Source organism: Melanostigma gelatinosum, assembly GCF_949748355.1.
Source record: "Melanostigma gelatinosum genome assembly, chromosome: 22".
Lineage (NCBI taxonomy): Eukaryota > Metazoa > Chordata > Actinopteri > Perciformes > Zoarcidae > Melanostigma > Melanostigma gelatinosum.
In genome coordinates, this window is record NC_136655.1 from 6,075,114 (window position 1) to 6,087,578 (window position 12,465).

The 12,465-nt window shown below is 48.2% G+C and overlaps 1 protein-coding gene across 1 annotated transcript in view; it reads right to left on the reverse strand.

Annotated features, from left to right (window-relative positions):
• Positions 1–12,465, reverse strand: part of snd1 (staphylococcal nuclease and tudor domain containing 1) — a 135,744-nt gene that overhangs the window by 113,241 nt on the left and 10,038 nt on the right. The window contains exons 9-10 of the mRNA XM_079294702.1: positions 11,821–11,911; positions 7,599–7,703 (exon numbers count right to left, since the gene is read on the reverse strand). Coding sequence (XP_079150828.1) covers positions 7,599–7,703; positions 11,821–11,911 — 196 coding nt within the window. The remainder of the gene's footprint in view (positions 1–7,598; positions 7,704–11,820; positions 11,912–12,465) is intronic.

The window sequence follows — 12,465 nt, forward strand, 5'->3', positions numbered from 1 at the left end:
GGATGTGCAAAGGCCAGCTGACACTATGCGCACACACAGATGTATGCACCCCCGTGCACACACAGATGTATGCACCACCGTGCACACACAGATGTATGCACCACCGTGCACACACAGATGTATGCACCACCGTGCACACACAGATGTATGCACCACCGTGCACACACAGATGTATGCACCACCGTGCACACACAGATGTATGCACCACCGTGCACACACAGATGTATGCACCACCGTGCACACTCACACAGCAACGCCCACCCACTCGGTGACAGGAGCAGGCCACAAATAGACCGTATTTGCATTTTCAAAAAGGAGGATGAGGTTCTGCGTTGTTCCCGGTGCAAAGAGACAAACACACACACGTGCAGCTTTTGTAGGGTCGGGATGAGGAAGAAGAAAAAAACATAATACAGCAAATGACAATGACGCAGCGGGAAAATAAACGGCAGGCGCCAACAGGAGGAGTAACGCTATGAATGACAATACCGGTGCGCTCGCCGTCCCGGCCCCTCCCACCCTCCTCCTTTGAATGCCATCATTATCCGTCATACAAACAGAAGGAACACTCTTCTGAATCAACACACAGGGTTGGATTAATGCCTCATTTCCTCTTCCCTTCAATGGTTTTCATTAATTTTTAATGCCCCTCAAGTTGTTCGGCGCCGCCAGGTGTGGCACACAGCTGGGCTGATGGATGTGGCGAGGAACACATGGGGAGCGACGGGGCTGCGAGCGCGTGTTTGTGTGTTGGAGCGCGTGTGCTGGCGAGGACAAACTCCACCGGTAAAACAGAGAAACATGCGCCATGTTCCAGTGACAAAGCTTCTGCACAGAAGGCCTGCTGTATTGGCCCCGGTAGAGGAGATCCGGAAACTGCCAAACCTGCCAGCCAGCTCCTTTTAACCTCGGCAGAAATGTAATAACCTTTGAGTTTAATAGCTTCCCATCCTTCTTCTCTTACTCCCTCACTTGCGTCATCCTCCTCTTTTCAGTAGCGGAGTCAGCAGCCCCCACGTGGAAGCTCAGAGGTGAGTTAATCTCACACATGGCCAGCGGAAATCCCCCCCCCCTCCAGCGCTCAGCCAAGAGCCGATGTCCTCCATTTTGTGTCAGTCGGGGGCTTATTGTCGGGGTCTTTCATCCCTAACGAGTCAGTGGCATGATGACGGGGCCCTTTAGGAGCACTGACAGCCAGGAATCCTGAGTTCTGTGCCTGAGCGGCGGGCTCAGCCGTCCACTGCTGGGGGACGAGGACAACTTTTACCGAGCTGGCATCGCTCGGGTGAAATCCTTCTTTTGGACCAGACTTTTGTAATGTCATACATTAAGACAATTCCCAGACACTGAATGATGGTGTTTTCTATTACACACGGCAGCACTCAATGGTGGAGGCCTTTACTATACTGATAGAGTAAAGAATAAACCTGAGAGGAGAGGGAAAGGCAAAGAATAGGGGGAAAAAATAATTTTTTTAAACTAATAAGCCGTTTTGCGGGAGAAATCACTTAGTCACTTAGGGCAACGAGTGTAAATGTCAGCACTCTATGCCAATTAGACACAAGGAGTGGAGAAGCAGATGAGGACAAAAGGTACGTCTCAATCTTTTAGAAGGTCTGCGAGGAAACGGAGCGAGGGCCGAGTCAAAGACTGCGAGGTGAAGGAGTCAGGAAGCAAGAAAATGAGACGTGAGAGGAGACGTTACAACTTCAAAACGCAGGCAGCCACAGGAATCAATGGCGACAATTGATTGCAACTCCTTAATATTTCACAAATGGACCCGGTCCCCTTTAAGCTCCAAAAGAGTCCACATTAGTCGCAGCGCTATTCAAAAAAGAAGGGACATTATTCAAATGTGCTGTTCCACCTTGATGAGCAGTGCGAAAACATAGATTGTGACAAATCTAATTATTCGACGAAGGAGGCGATTTCAACTGCAGTCTCCGGACCAAGACAAACTGACATTGGCATCATTAAATTACTCAGACAAGACGAGCGGTGTACGCCATCCTTAAAATGTTGTTATGCAGTAGCAGGAAGGTTACAGAGGAGAAAAAAGGAGAGAGAGGGTCACTGCGATGTCTCAGCCGTGACCCAGTAACAACAGTTTGCTCTCACTATCCTCGGGGGGAGTTCCGTTCTGGGGTAAATTCCCTTCCTTCCAAATTACCAGCTAAAGCTCAGGAATCATCCTCGACTATTGCAGAGGCATGACGCCAGCTGGAGTGTACAGTGTCGCAGGGCTGCAGAATGCGCGGATGCTACTGCTGCAAGCATTCTGCAGCTTCTGGAACTTCCAAGGGTGAAATCATGACTCAGGAGCACGTCACGCTTTCTGATGTGTGGCGGTGGAGTCGGCGGGGTGGGGTGGGGGGGGGGGCTTTCCCGCTGAACCGATCGGTGTTCTGTTATGCGTAAACTATCTTTTGAGTAGAACTACGCTGCAGAGTGCGTGTGTGTCCCGGACAAAGTGGACATTATTTTTGGATTAAGCAGTGCACCGGGAGCCTTAAACAGTCAACATTTACTACTGTAAGCCCAACAATGTTACTCAATTGTGCGTGCATAAACATGAAATGGCTGCAGAGGGCTGTGGCGGAGAGGGGGGGGGGGAGACAATGCAAGGGGGGAGAGAAAGACGGAGAGAGCGAAGGCATACCCTTTCCTGAAGCGAAGAGCATGAAGGATGTAGCTGGTTCTAATATTACGACACTAACTCTAATATATCTAATCTAATAACCATATATTCACAGCATTATCATCCATCCGCCAGAAGACAAAGAAGTGATTCAACTAAACTGACTTAAACTGATGCCACACTCGACTCTAGAGAGACAACCTGGATTCCAGAATGAAATTACCTGTAGTGCCGTAACAACTAACAGCCACTCAAATTCATGATAAGCTGCTGCCAGGACGGGTGCAGGTGAATTTATTGGGACAGCTGTGACGGGTCGCAGCCCATGTTCCGATTGCACGGTCATGAATAAGGATGTCGTACAATAAGCAGCGAGCTGAAAGCAGCGAGAGAGGCGGCCGCACTATTCAACGTGTGCAGTGTTGTTCTGCTGAAGAAAGATGCTGCTGAATATGTTCAACTGTCGAAAGCACTTAGCGGATTTGAACAGCTTTAGACTGGGTAAGGTCGCACACACTCTCAAACACAAAGCCCCCAAACATAATTACCAATCAAAACATAATTACATGCAAAAATGAATACTGTAGCCCTCAAAAGCAACAGTCATGTCATCCTCTAATTGTAACCAACGGAAACCAAGTCCTGGCTTTATCAACAGCGTCAGCCAAATAGTGCAACGGGGCAAAAACTATATTCACCCAGTGGTGAGGAGGGATACTGGCTTCCAATCTGCCCCGCCCAGCCAACAGTGCACAAATTAAGTGCACTAAGTGGGGCAACCCTCCTCCCCCCGCCATCATCGCCCTCCTCCCCCCGTCATCATCGCCCTCCTCCCCCCGCCATCGCCGTCATCGCCCTCCTACCCTCATCATCGCCCTCATCCCCAAACTTGAGGCTACCGGCTACCACAAATAGGCATCCCTTGAAATCAAACTTCAAAGAATTACTTTCCTGCATGATAAAAGTGGGCTGATTGTGTTCTGAAGAGCCACTGATATTATCTTATTGTATTACTGTAATGCAGTAGGTTTTTTTTTGTTTGCTTGGAATAGTGTCAGATTTATGTTTGACAGCTTTTGGATGATTTCTTTATCTGCCGTCATCGTATTGGAGCGTCATGCGCTACACTGCAGTTGATCATTTTAGTATTTTCCATATTCTACCACATGTTTCTGACCTTGATGTCTTGGCTGCAGTTGTAGCTGTGAAATAGAATTTAATAGCAAGTCACACACGTAATAAAAACATAGCACTGTATGACAATTGTTCAAATAACAACGTGCGAAACAACAGCAGCCAGTGAGACAACAACAACAACAACAACAAAAAAAACTATGGAGTCGACACATTCCGATGCACTTCGTAGTTATGAAGATTGTCAAATTCTTCCCACATACTTTGCCAGACTTTTCAGACCTGCTGTATTCACAGATATGCTAATAAGAGTGCGGCGTCGCGGGATAAAAACAAACCTAATAGTGGGAAAGTAAAAGAAGAAGGAGTCAGAAGAACAGAGCGAGAGAGAGGGAAGAGAGGCAGAGAGACAGGCGGTTTATGGGAGGCAGCAGCAGACAGGACTACAAAGTCAACACACACTGAAGGCGGACTGTTGAGAGGTGAGGCGGGGAGCAGAGTCACTGTATTGGCTTATATAAGGACAGGGAGTCGACCTCCCTCCCTATGTGCTCCATCAGCACCGTCCTTAACCCGACTTAAACCACGTAAGCACACAGATGCATTACAATGCACGAGGAGACACACACAAACACTCGAGGCATTGTCAAAGCAGACACACACATACACATGGCGATTGTGAGTGAGTGAGTGGGTGCAACAGTGAGTCACTGAGTGGCAGAGACATCGCTCCCCACTGGTGTTTACGCTGGGCTTGTCCTGCTGCACATGTGAGAGAAAAAGAGAAAGAGAGCACAAAAAAAAAAAAAAAGTCAGGGGAGAAGAGGAAAGAGGGAGGAGAGAAGAAGAAAAAGCTGACTCAGACTCCTGAGCTCAAAATAACTCCCATCTGAAGATGTGCCACAGCAGTAACGCTGGGGAGGAGTGGAGTCAAACGAGAGGGAGAGCAGAGCAGTGAAGAAATCTGTGTCCTATGTTTCGCTGCAGCCAGACACCATTGGTCTGCCGATCTGTCAGTCTGAGCACAATCAGTGAAGTCACGAGAGGGGGGGGGGTGTTAGGGGACTACCAGAGGAGGAGATGGGAGGAGGAGATGGGGACGGGGATGGCAGGAGCGGTCACAGTTCATCAGTCCACTGGTACGTCGCATCTGGCCTTGGTTCCCCTTGAACGGTACACACACCCGGACACACGCAGACATGAATGGCATGCAGAACGCTTGCAGAACGCACGGTCAAACAGAGCACAAACGCATCCGGACGGACAGGGATCGTGACGACAACTGGCACGAGAAAATCCCCACAGACCTCTAGAGAATGCAACACACACAGTCAGAATACCAAATTCCTGAGTTTGTTTTTCTCTGGAGACGTCCTGGGTTCATAGATACTGCAATGGTAACATGCACACATCTGGAGTGGCTCTATATATATATACACACACACACGCATATATATGGCACATGTGTGTGTAATCCATGTTTGTGCACATGCTGACAGCAATTTCCAAGACGTTTTCCCGACATAGGCTAATGCAGCTTAACCAAGCATGTCACTGTGCTTTTGCGTGCGTCAGCCGCGCCGCAGAACCGTGACGGCGCCTTTGTGTCCGTCGGCCGCGTTGCGAGCAGGAAGCGAGCTCACTCGTGACGGCGTCGGCCGACAGGAATGCGTGGAGCTGGAGGCTGAGAGATACCCGCTGTGACCTCGGAGGTAGCAGTGCTGCTTACAAGCTCGCAATAAAAGTCACCGTACGTATGCTTCGTACATGTGCACTAACAGGATGTTTTTCTTTACGCATGATGGAGGAAATGAAAAAAACAATCCTACCAATAGCTGTTAGTCACGGCTGGCAAGTGTCTGTCCTTCACAAATACTTTGGCAACTAGGGCCGGGCAACTCAGAGGAAATCAAACAACACAATACCTCAATATCGATATTGTAGGTTTGACCATTTCACTAAATATTTACACGATGAGATCCTCTTTCAAAACAATAGCTCAAGCGATAGTAATGAAAGGAAACTAAGAGGTCACAATGTGCAAAATGACACTCAATAAAATGTATATATATATATAAAAAATACTATATCTGCATCTGTAGAGGAGTGTAGACAGGGCATGAAATTAAGTTCCCCTGCTCGCCTAAAGTAACGGCTCAATTGGTTGTAATTTAGTGGTTTAATTTCTATTTTCTTATTCGAGAGCCTCAACTGTTAAGAACGATGGTCAATGAGCCATAACAAACATTATTCAGCATTATTTTTGTTTTCCCTGCTGTACCGAAGACCCCCAAAACTGAGGCACAGACCGGATTCAGAGAACTGTTCCTCTGTCCGTCGTCTTGATTCTACCCCGTGAGTCCAAGGGCCCTTCACAGCCTCAGCAAATCTATCACAACTCCGCATTGCTGCCATAGCGACAACACACAGAGCTGAGCCGGCAGCAGGACAGACAGACTAGCCCAGTGAGCTGGTACCCAGACAGACAGGGTATTTACACACAAAGAAAATTACAAAGGCAACCACACAGAAGCAATTAAATATGCATGGGCAACGGTGCAGGTCAACAATCTGACCACAGCATGCACACCCGGAGGGGAAAGGACAGGAGGAAGTCACTCTGGAGGAGAAGGAAGAGGAGGAGGAGAGAGTAGAGGTAGAGAGAGTAGAGGTGTAGAGAGAGAGAAAGAGAGAGAGAAAGAGAGAAAGAGAAAGAGAGAAGTCTCAATGATGCAAGGCACCAACGACACCGGGGAAGAGAAGGAGACGATGATGGAGGGAGAGGACAATAAAGTGAGGAAGATAAACTATAAAATGAAGGAGAGAGGAGTCAGTAAAACAAAAACAATCAAGACAGAAATAATAAAGGGCTGATGCAGACATTCCAACATCTGACTTTTAGAACTCCTTCCTAGATGTGTGGGAAGAGTGTTGAGGGGAAAGTGAAGAAAAAAAGAAATCGATCTGCCTCCCTCTCTCTGCAGTGCTGCAACCACTGGGCGTGTGCAAGTGTCTCGCTGCGTTTGCATGTGCCCCAACTGCGGGGGCGCCACCAAGTGGTCAAAGTTGTTCCCACGGTCATTTAGAGAGCGCGAGAGAGCTAGAGAGAGAGCTAGAGAGAGAGCGAGAGAGCGGGAGACTGATGCGTAAAGGGAAGAGAAGAGGGCATGAGCGAGAGACAAGCACGGGGAGGTGGATCGATATTTGGGAATTTATGGAGGGAGATGTAAACGGCTTGTGTTTGACTTTAAATGAAAATAAACCAACTCTGTCAAGACGTCGGAGACATCAGGGACACGAGTCGTCTCCGTGGAGCGTCTAATCAATTGGCCGAGCACGCAAGGCCACAAGCCCTCCCACATGAGACCACATTCAGCCACTTATTCACACACAAGCAGCCGCTCACTCTGTGCGAAGGCTGAGGTCCACGTCGTAGAAATGGAACAGGAGTAGAACTGACATTCCCATTTAAAATCAACACAGCGGGATGGTCAGAGCGGTTGTCATTTCTATATACTGTCGACGTCGTAAAGAAAGTCGCGGGCTACTTCCGTTTAAACTGACTCAGACTCACTCGTGTATGTGTGTGTGTGGGGTCCCGCCATGGTTGCCTCTTCTACACAGACGAAGGCTGCATCTCAATTCGGCTCAGTGACAGAGCAACAGTATGTGTCACACTTTACGGCCCCTGTGACATGTGTTGTCACCATAAAAACTGACGACAGCAAATTACTTTTGACACAGTAAAACGACCGCGGTGAACTTCTATGGTACACACACACACACACACAGACGACAGCAGACAGACGGACAGGTTTGGTTGTACCTCTCCCTCGATTCTAGGGGGCCGAATGCTGGACAGGTGGATGGTCTTGAGTTCTCCGGAGTTCATCTTCACCAACATGGCATCAGCGTTGACCACCTGCATCACCTAGGAGGGACAAGAGAAGAGAGGAGAGGAATTGAGTCAAATAAATACAGAAGGACAAACACTGCTGGGTGAACAAAGCGCCAAAAGGAAGACAACAAACACAATTGGAAATGAATCCAAGGGTACAAAAAAACAGGTAAATCCCTCAGGATAAAAAAGACGAAAGAAAGAAAATCCCACCCCAATCCCAGGAGTGTTGCAGCCGAAAGACTGGCATTGCATTTTGGTGAGCGAGCGAGCGAGCAGATCGACTGAAAGAAAGATGGGACGTGAAGGAGCAGGTAAAAGGATAAATGGAGGGGAAGAGATCTATTCAAAGGCAGCAGGAGAGTGACAGTGCAGATTGTGCGCTGTCACGAGTAGAAGACACCGAGAGCGAGGTAAGAAAGAGTGATTCCTTGAGAGACTGAGTAAGTAAGCGAGCTATGGCGTCCCAGAAGGCCGGCAAGGTTTGGAGGACAGAGCGAGGACGCTTGGCTATCTGGGGGATTGGCACCGGGAGGAAGGGAGGGAGGGAAGGAGACAGAGTAGGAGAGAAAGGCTTTAAAACACAAACATCCTGTTAAAGATAGACTGGTGGAGCATTAACGCAGCCCTCTGCCCAACAAATGGCTGGCAGGCACTGTATTCTGGAGACCTTTACAAGTGTAACTAAAGCCACAGACTAATTTATGTTTGGCATTTAGATGGTATTTCTCGCCGTCCTAAAAAAGGTAGCAACCTCAATCTATGGGTCCGGGTTCAGAAGAATATGTGCGGATATTCAAAGCTACACCTGCAAAATTGCAGTTCACAAGAGTCTAGTATGAAGGAGAAAATGAAGAAAAGCGCCGGTGAATATTTGGAACTCGGCCCAATCTTGTGTGTCGCAGCCCTTCCACGCACACTGACAGATTGGGGGTGTAATGTGACCGAGCTGGAGGAGGCGTCCAAACCCAAGGCCTTTTAAGTAGGCCGCTTGCGAGAGACATGAGAAATCAATCGCCCTACACATGTTGCCACCCACATCTGCATTAAATGGCCTCATCATCACTCCAGCCGTGGTTCATTTGTAGGCTGTGCTCAAGCTGAAGTCCCCAAAGAAAGAAAGAAAGAAAGAAAGAAAGAAAGAAAAAGAGAGCGAGAGAGAGAGAGCTGTGTTTCAAGCACAATTTGGACTGTGTGGGTGTTTGTGTGGTGGAAAAACAAAATAACCAAAAAAATAAATCCTTTTGAGTTATCGAGATGAAGTTGAATGTTTTTTGAAAGTAGGCAGGCACAAATCCAGGTGTTTTAGGCTGTTTGGGAGACTCGTTATTCCATGAAAACAAAAAATATGACTGCCGTTGCATTTGTCACCAGAGAAAAATTAATTAGACCGGCCCACTTGCTGAACAGGCTGCCCACCACAGCAGCCAAAATACATCATATACTAATCACCGAGCCGAGGGGGAGAGATATACAGAGACATAGGGAGAGAGGGGGGGGAGCATGAATGCGCACGCCGACGTGCATGCGGCCTCCACACATTCTCACTGTAACAAGGTCATTTTGTGGCCTGCCCACGTAAATAAAGTGCAAGAGAGCGAGAGCGAGAGAGAGAATGTGGCAGGAGCAGAAGAAAACGGCTCGGCGTTTACCGGCTAATTATCAGCCGGAGGAGGCGAGACGTGAGAGGCGACGGAAGGAGGACAGATCAACGCGCCGAGATAGAGGGGAACAGAAAAGATGGAGCGAGACGGAGAGACGGAGTGTAATCTCTCGACAAATATCACAAGAACAGAGGCGGAAGGAAAAAGATGGAGGAGAGAGATAGGGAAAATAGAGCGGAGGGGAGAAAAAAAAAAAAGTCTTTGCAAAGTAGCTGCCATGAGGGTCGCGCGAGCAGGCAGAGAAGCCAAATGGGCGGGCAGCGTGACTCACTGGGCTAATCAGACACTCCAGAGGTGGGGATCTACTGCCACCTTCTGCCCGCGGCCGACACCACATCTGCAGTGGCCAACATCAGTCACGGAGGAAAGGAGGATCTTGGCTACCGCCGGGGGACTGTGTCGGGTTGTCAGTCCGATCCATTACGTTGGATTTAACCACAGGGCCGGGACTTACTCATTATTCGCGTCAGAGCATCTCCCTCCAAAACAAAAAAAAGCAACACCTATGTGTCTTCCCAGTGCTGCTGCCAGTGGAGATGATTTGTCACCCAAATTGCATGGTTTCAAGTTACCTACTGGTGTTTGTGATGCCGTCATGAACACCTTCAGCTGACATCTAGCCCCGGGGGTGCTGCTGATGAGCATGTAATACTTTGTGAGGACATTATCCGGGGACAGGTACCAATACAGACTTTCTGACCCGATCGCGTGACTCGTTTTTTAACTGGGGCACAAACCAACACACCCCTTTTTCTCATCATCTTCCCCCCAACGAGGCTTTGTGATTTCTTAAAGAAGCCGTCTGACCTTGTAACCATTCTGTCTGGCTTATCTTAAGTGGAGCATACAGTGGAGCCAAGAGGCCCTCGTGCCATCTCTTTCCCTTTTAACCCTTTTAAAGTGGACTATTCTCTCTTCCCATCACAAATACACACTAGCTTTGCATTTTAACTTCCATATTATTATGGATATGGTCCTCCGAAAGCAACAGTGACCGTCTTCCTGACAAGCCGGTGATGAGCGGCTGGTAAAAAGGGGTTTACACCACGTCGCCTTTTATCCATCACCTCTCAGGTCTATGGCGACCCAGGGGAGAGGAGGGGAAGGGAAGAGGAGCTGAGGGGAGAGGAAGCCCATTGGGGCATGGCCTACATCCACTTCACTGGTTCCAGCAGAGGTGGGAGGAGAGAGAGAGAGAGAGAGAGGGGCGAGACAGTCCAAAAAGATTCGTCAGCAGCATTGACTTGTGGGGATTGGACCCACTCAGCCTCCTCCACTCTATCCATCACTCAGATAACAAGAAGTGAAAAGGAGAGTGGACGAGAAGAGGAGCGGAGTGCATGATGATGAGATTGATGGATAGATGTGTCCCTGGGAGAGCCGGAGCATTGCAGTATTAGGTGCCGACAAATGTCACAGGGAGGGGGGGGCGCACTAAGAAACCTTAGCCTGTCCAACATGTACTCATCTTTGAAATGGCTCGCGCTATAGTTGCAGGGTCAGCGTGACGTTTTCCATCACAACTGTCTCACACTTTCAACAAAAAGTGTTGGGGGTCACGTGGTCATCATACCACAACTGCAATACCTTTCATGTAACCCTCAGGCTAGCCATGCATTTTTCAGGGTCTTAAAAGTTCAGGGTCTGGAGGGAGCAAACGCAGACAAAAGCCAAACTTTGGGAGGTATTACAGTTTGGGGTTTTTTCCCCCCATTCCTAGAGAAAAAGATATCAACTGAAGGGAAGGCTGCATGTCATCATCAACACAGATTTAAAGCTGATGTTTTGAGCCCAGAGTTGCTTTATTACGTTAAAAGCCACAACCTGGACACGATAATATGTCAGCTCGCAGTTAAACCGCAAAGACTCCTGCTCACTTGATTTGAAGTAATGTGTGATGAAAACCAGGAGAGAGTGCACTCATGTGTACTCGATATTAAGGACACGTTTTTCCTCACGAGGCTGTGGCCAATAACCTCCGAAGCCAATATCTCTCCGTTCTCGGCTTTTGGGGCTCGTTCGGCGCCTCTCCAGCGTACGCCAGCGATTTGGCCCTAATTTGACCGGGGAGTGCTTAAAGGTAGCCGTTAAGCACTCCTTCCTAGCGCCTTAAGTGAAGGATTTTTATTATTTTTTTATTCAGTGGGGTGGAGCAAATGTGACAGAGGTACACAATTTGTTGGAAGCATCAAAGTGGCTCCGCTTCTGCTGCAGCGCCGGGGGAAAACAAGCAACCTTTAGCTTTGAAGCCAAGGCTGATCCATGCTGGATAATGTCTGCGCGTCGTGCTGGAAGCGGTGTACCTGACTGCCGCTTTTTTCCCCCCCTCTGTGGTCCAAAAGATAAATGAGGACTTTCAATGGAAACGCAAGATGACCCAAATTGAAAATCGTTACGTTAGAGGGGCCAAAGAAAAAGTGGCAATGAAGAGACGCACACCGTCACCTGGTGAGACGCAGCTTATAAAAGCCACTTCAGGACCTCACCTTGGCTACGAACTGCCTGTCCTTCAGGTCCAAGTTGGCTGTGGGGGCCACGTAGTCCTTCCAGATGCGGACCTTGCGCTCTTTGGCAGATCTGTCCAAGAACAAGGTCACATAATCATCATCAGTGTTAGTCCTCAACATCAGCCAGAAACACACAGGATATAAAAAAAAGGGCTTCATCAAGTGAATAGCAATTATCCATTTGGCTGGGGAAAAACTAAAAAAGCTCCAAAAGCTCATTGTAGTGCAAACATTCCAGGACGATCGGCCCGTAGTCAGCGCTGCGGTGATTGATTGTAGGGAATGAAGATCATTGCAGCAGAGAGCGAGCTTGTTCATCTGGCATACATTCGCACAACATTTCGCTCACACAATTTATTTGATTTTATTTCTGCATGTAGTCGATTTATTTTGTCTTGCATCCAATCAGTGAATTTCCACAACCAATTATATTTCTGAGCAGCAGCTGAATTTAATAATGCATGACATGACTTGTCTGTCATTGAATAAAATGCTTCGTGATGCGTTTATTATGAACTATTTAATAAATGTCATAACTTTTCCTGTGTAGCTCTTAGTATTTTGGAGACCTGAGCCCGATCGTACGGTTTTAAAGCAGACGGAATGTTTTCTGCGCATGCAGCA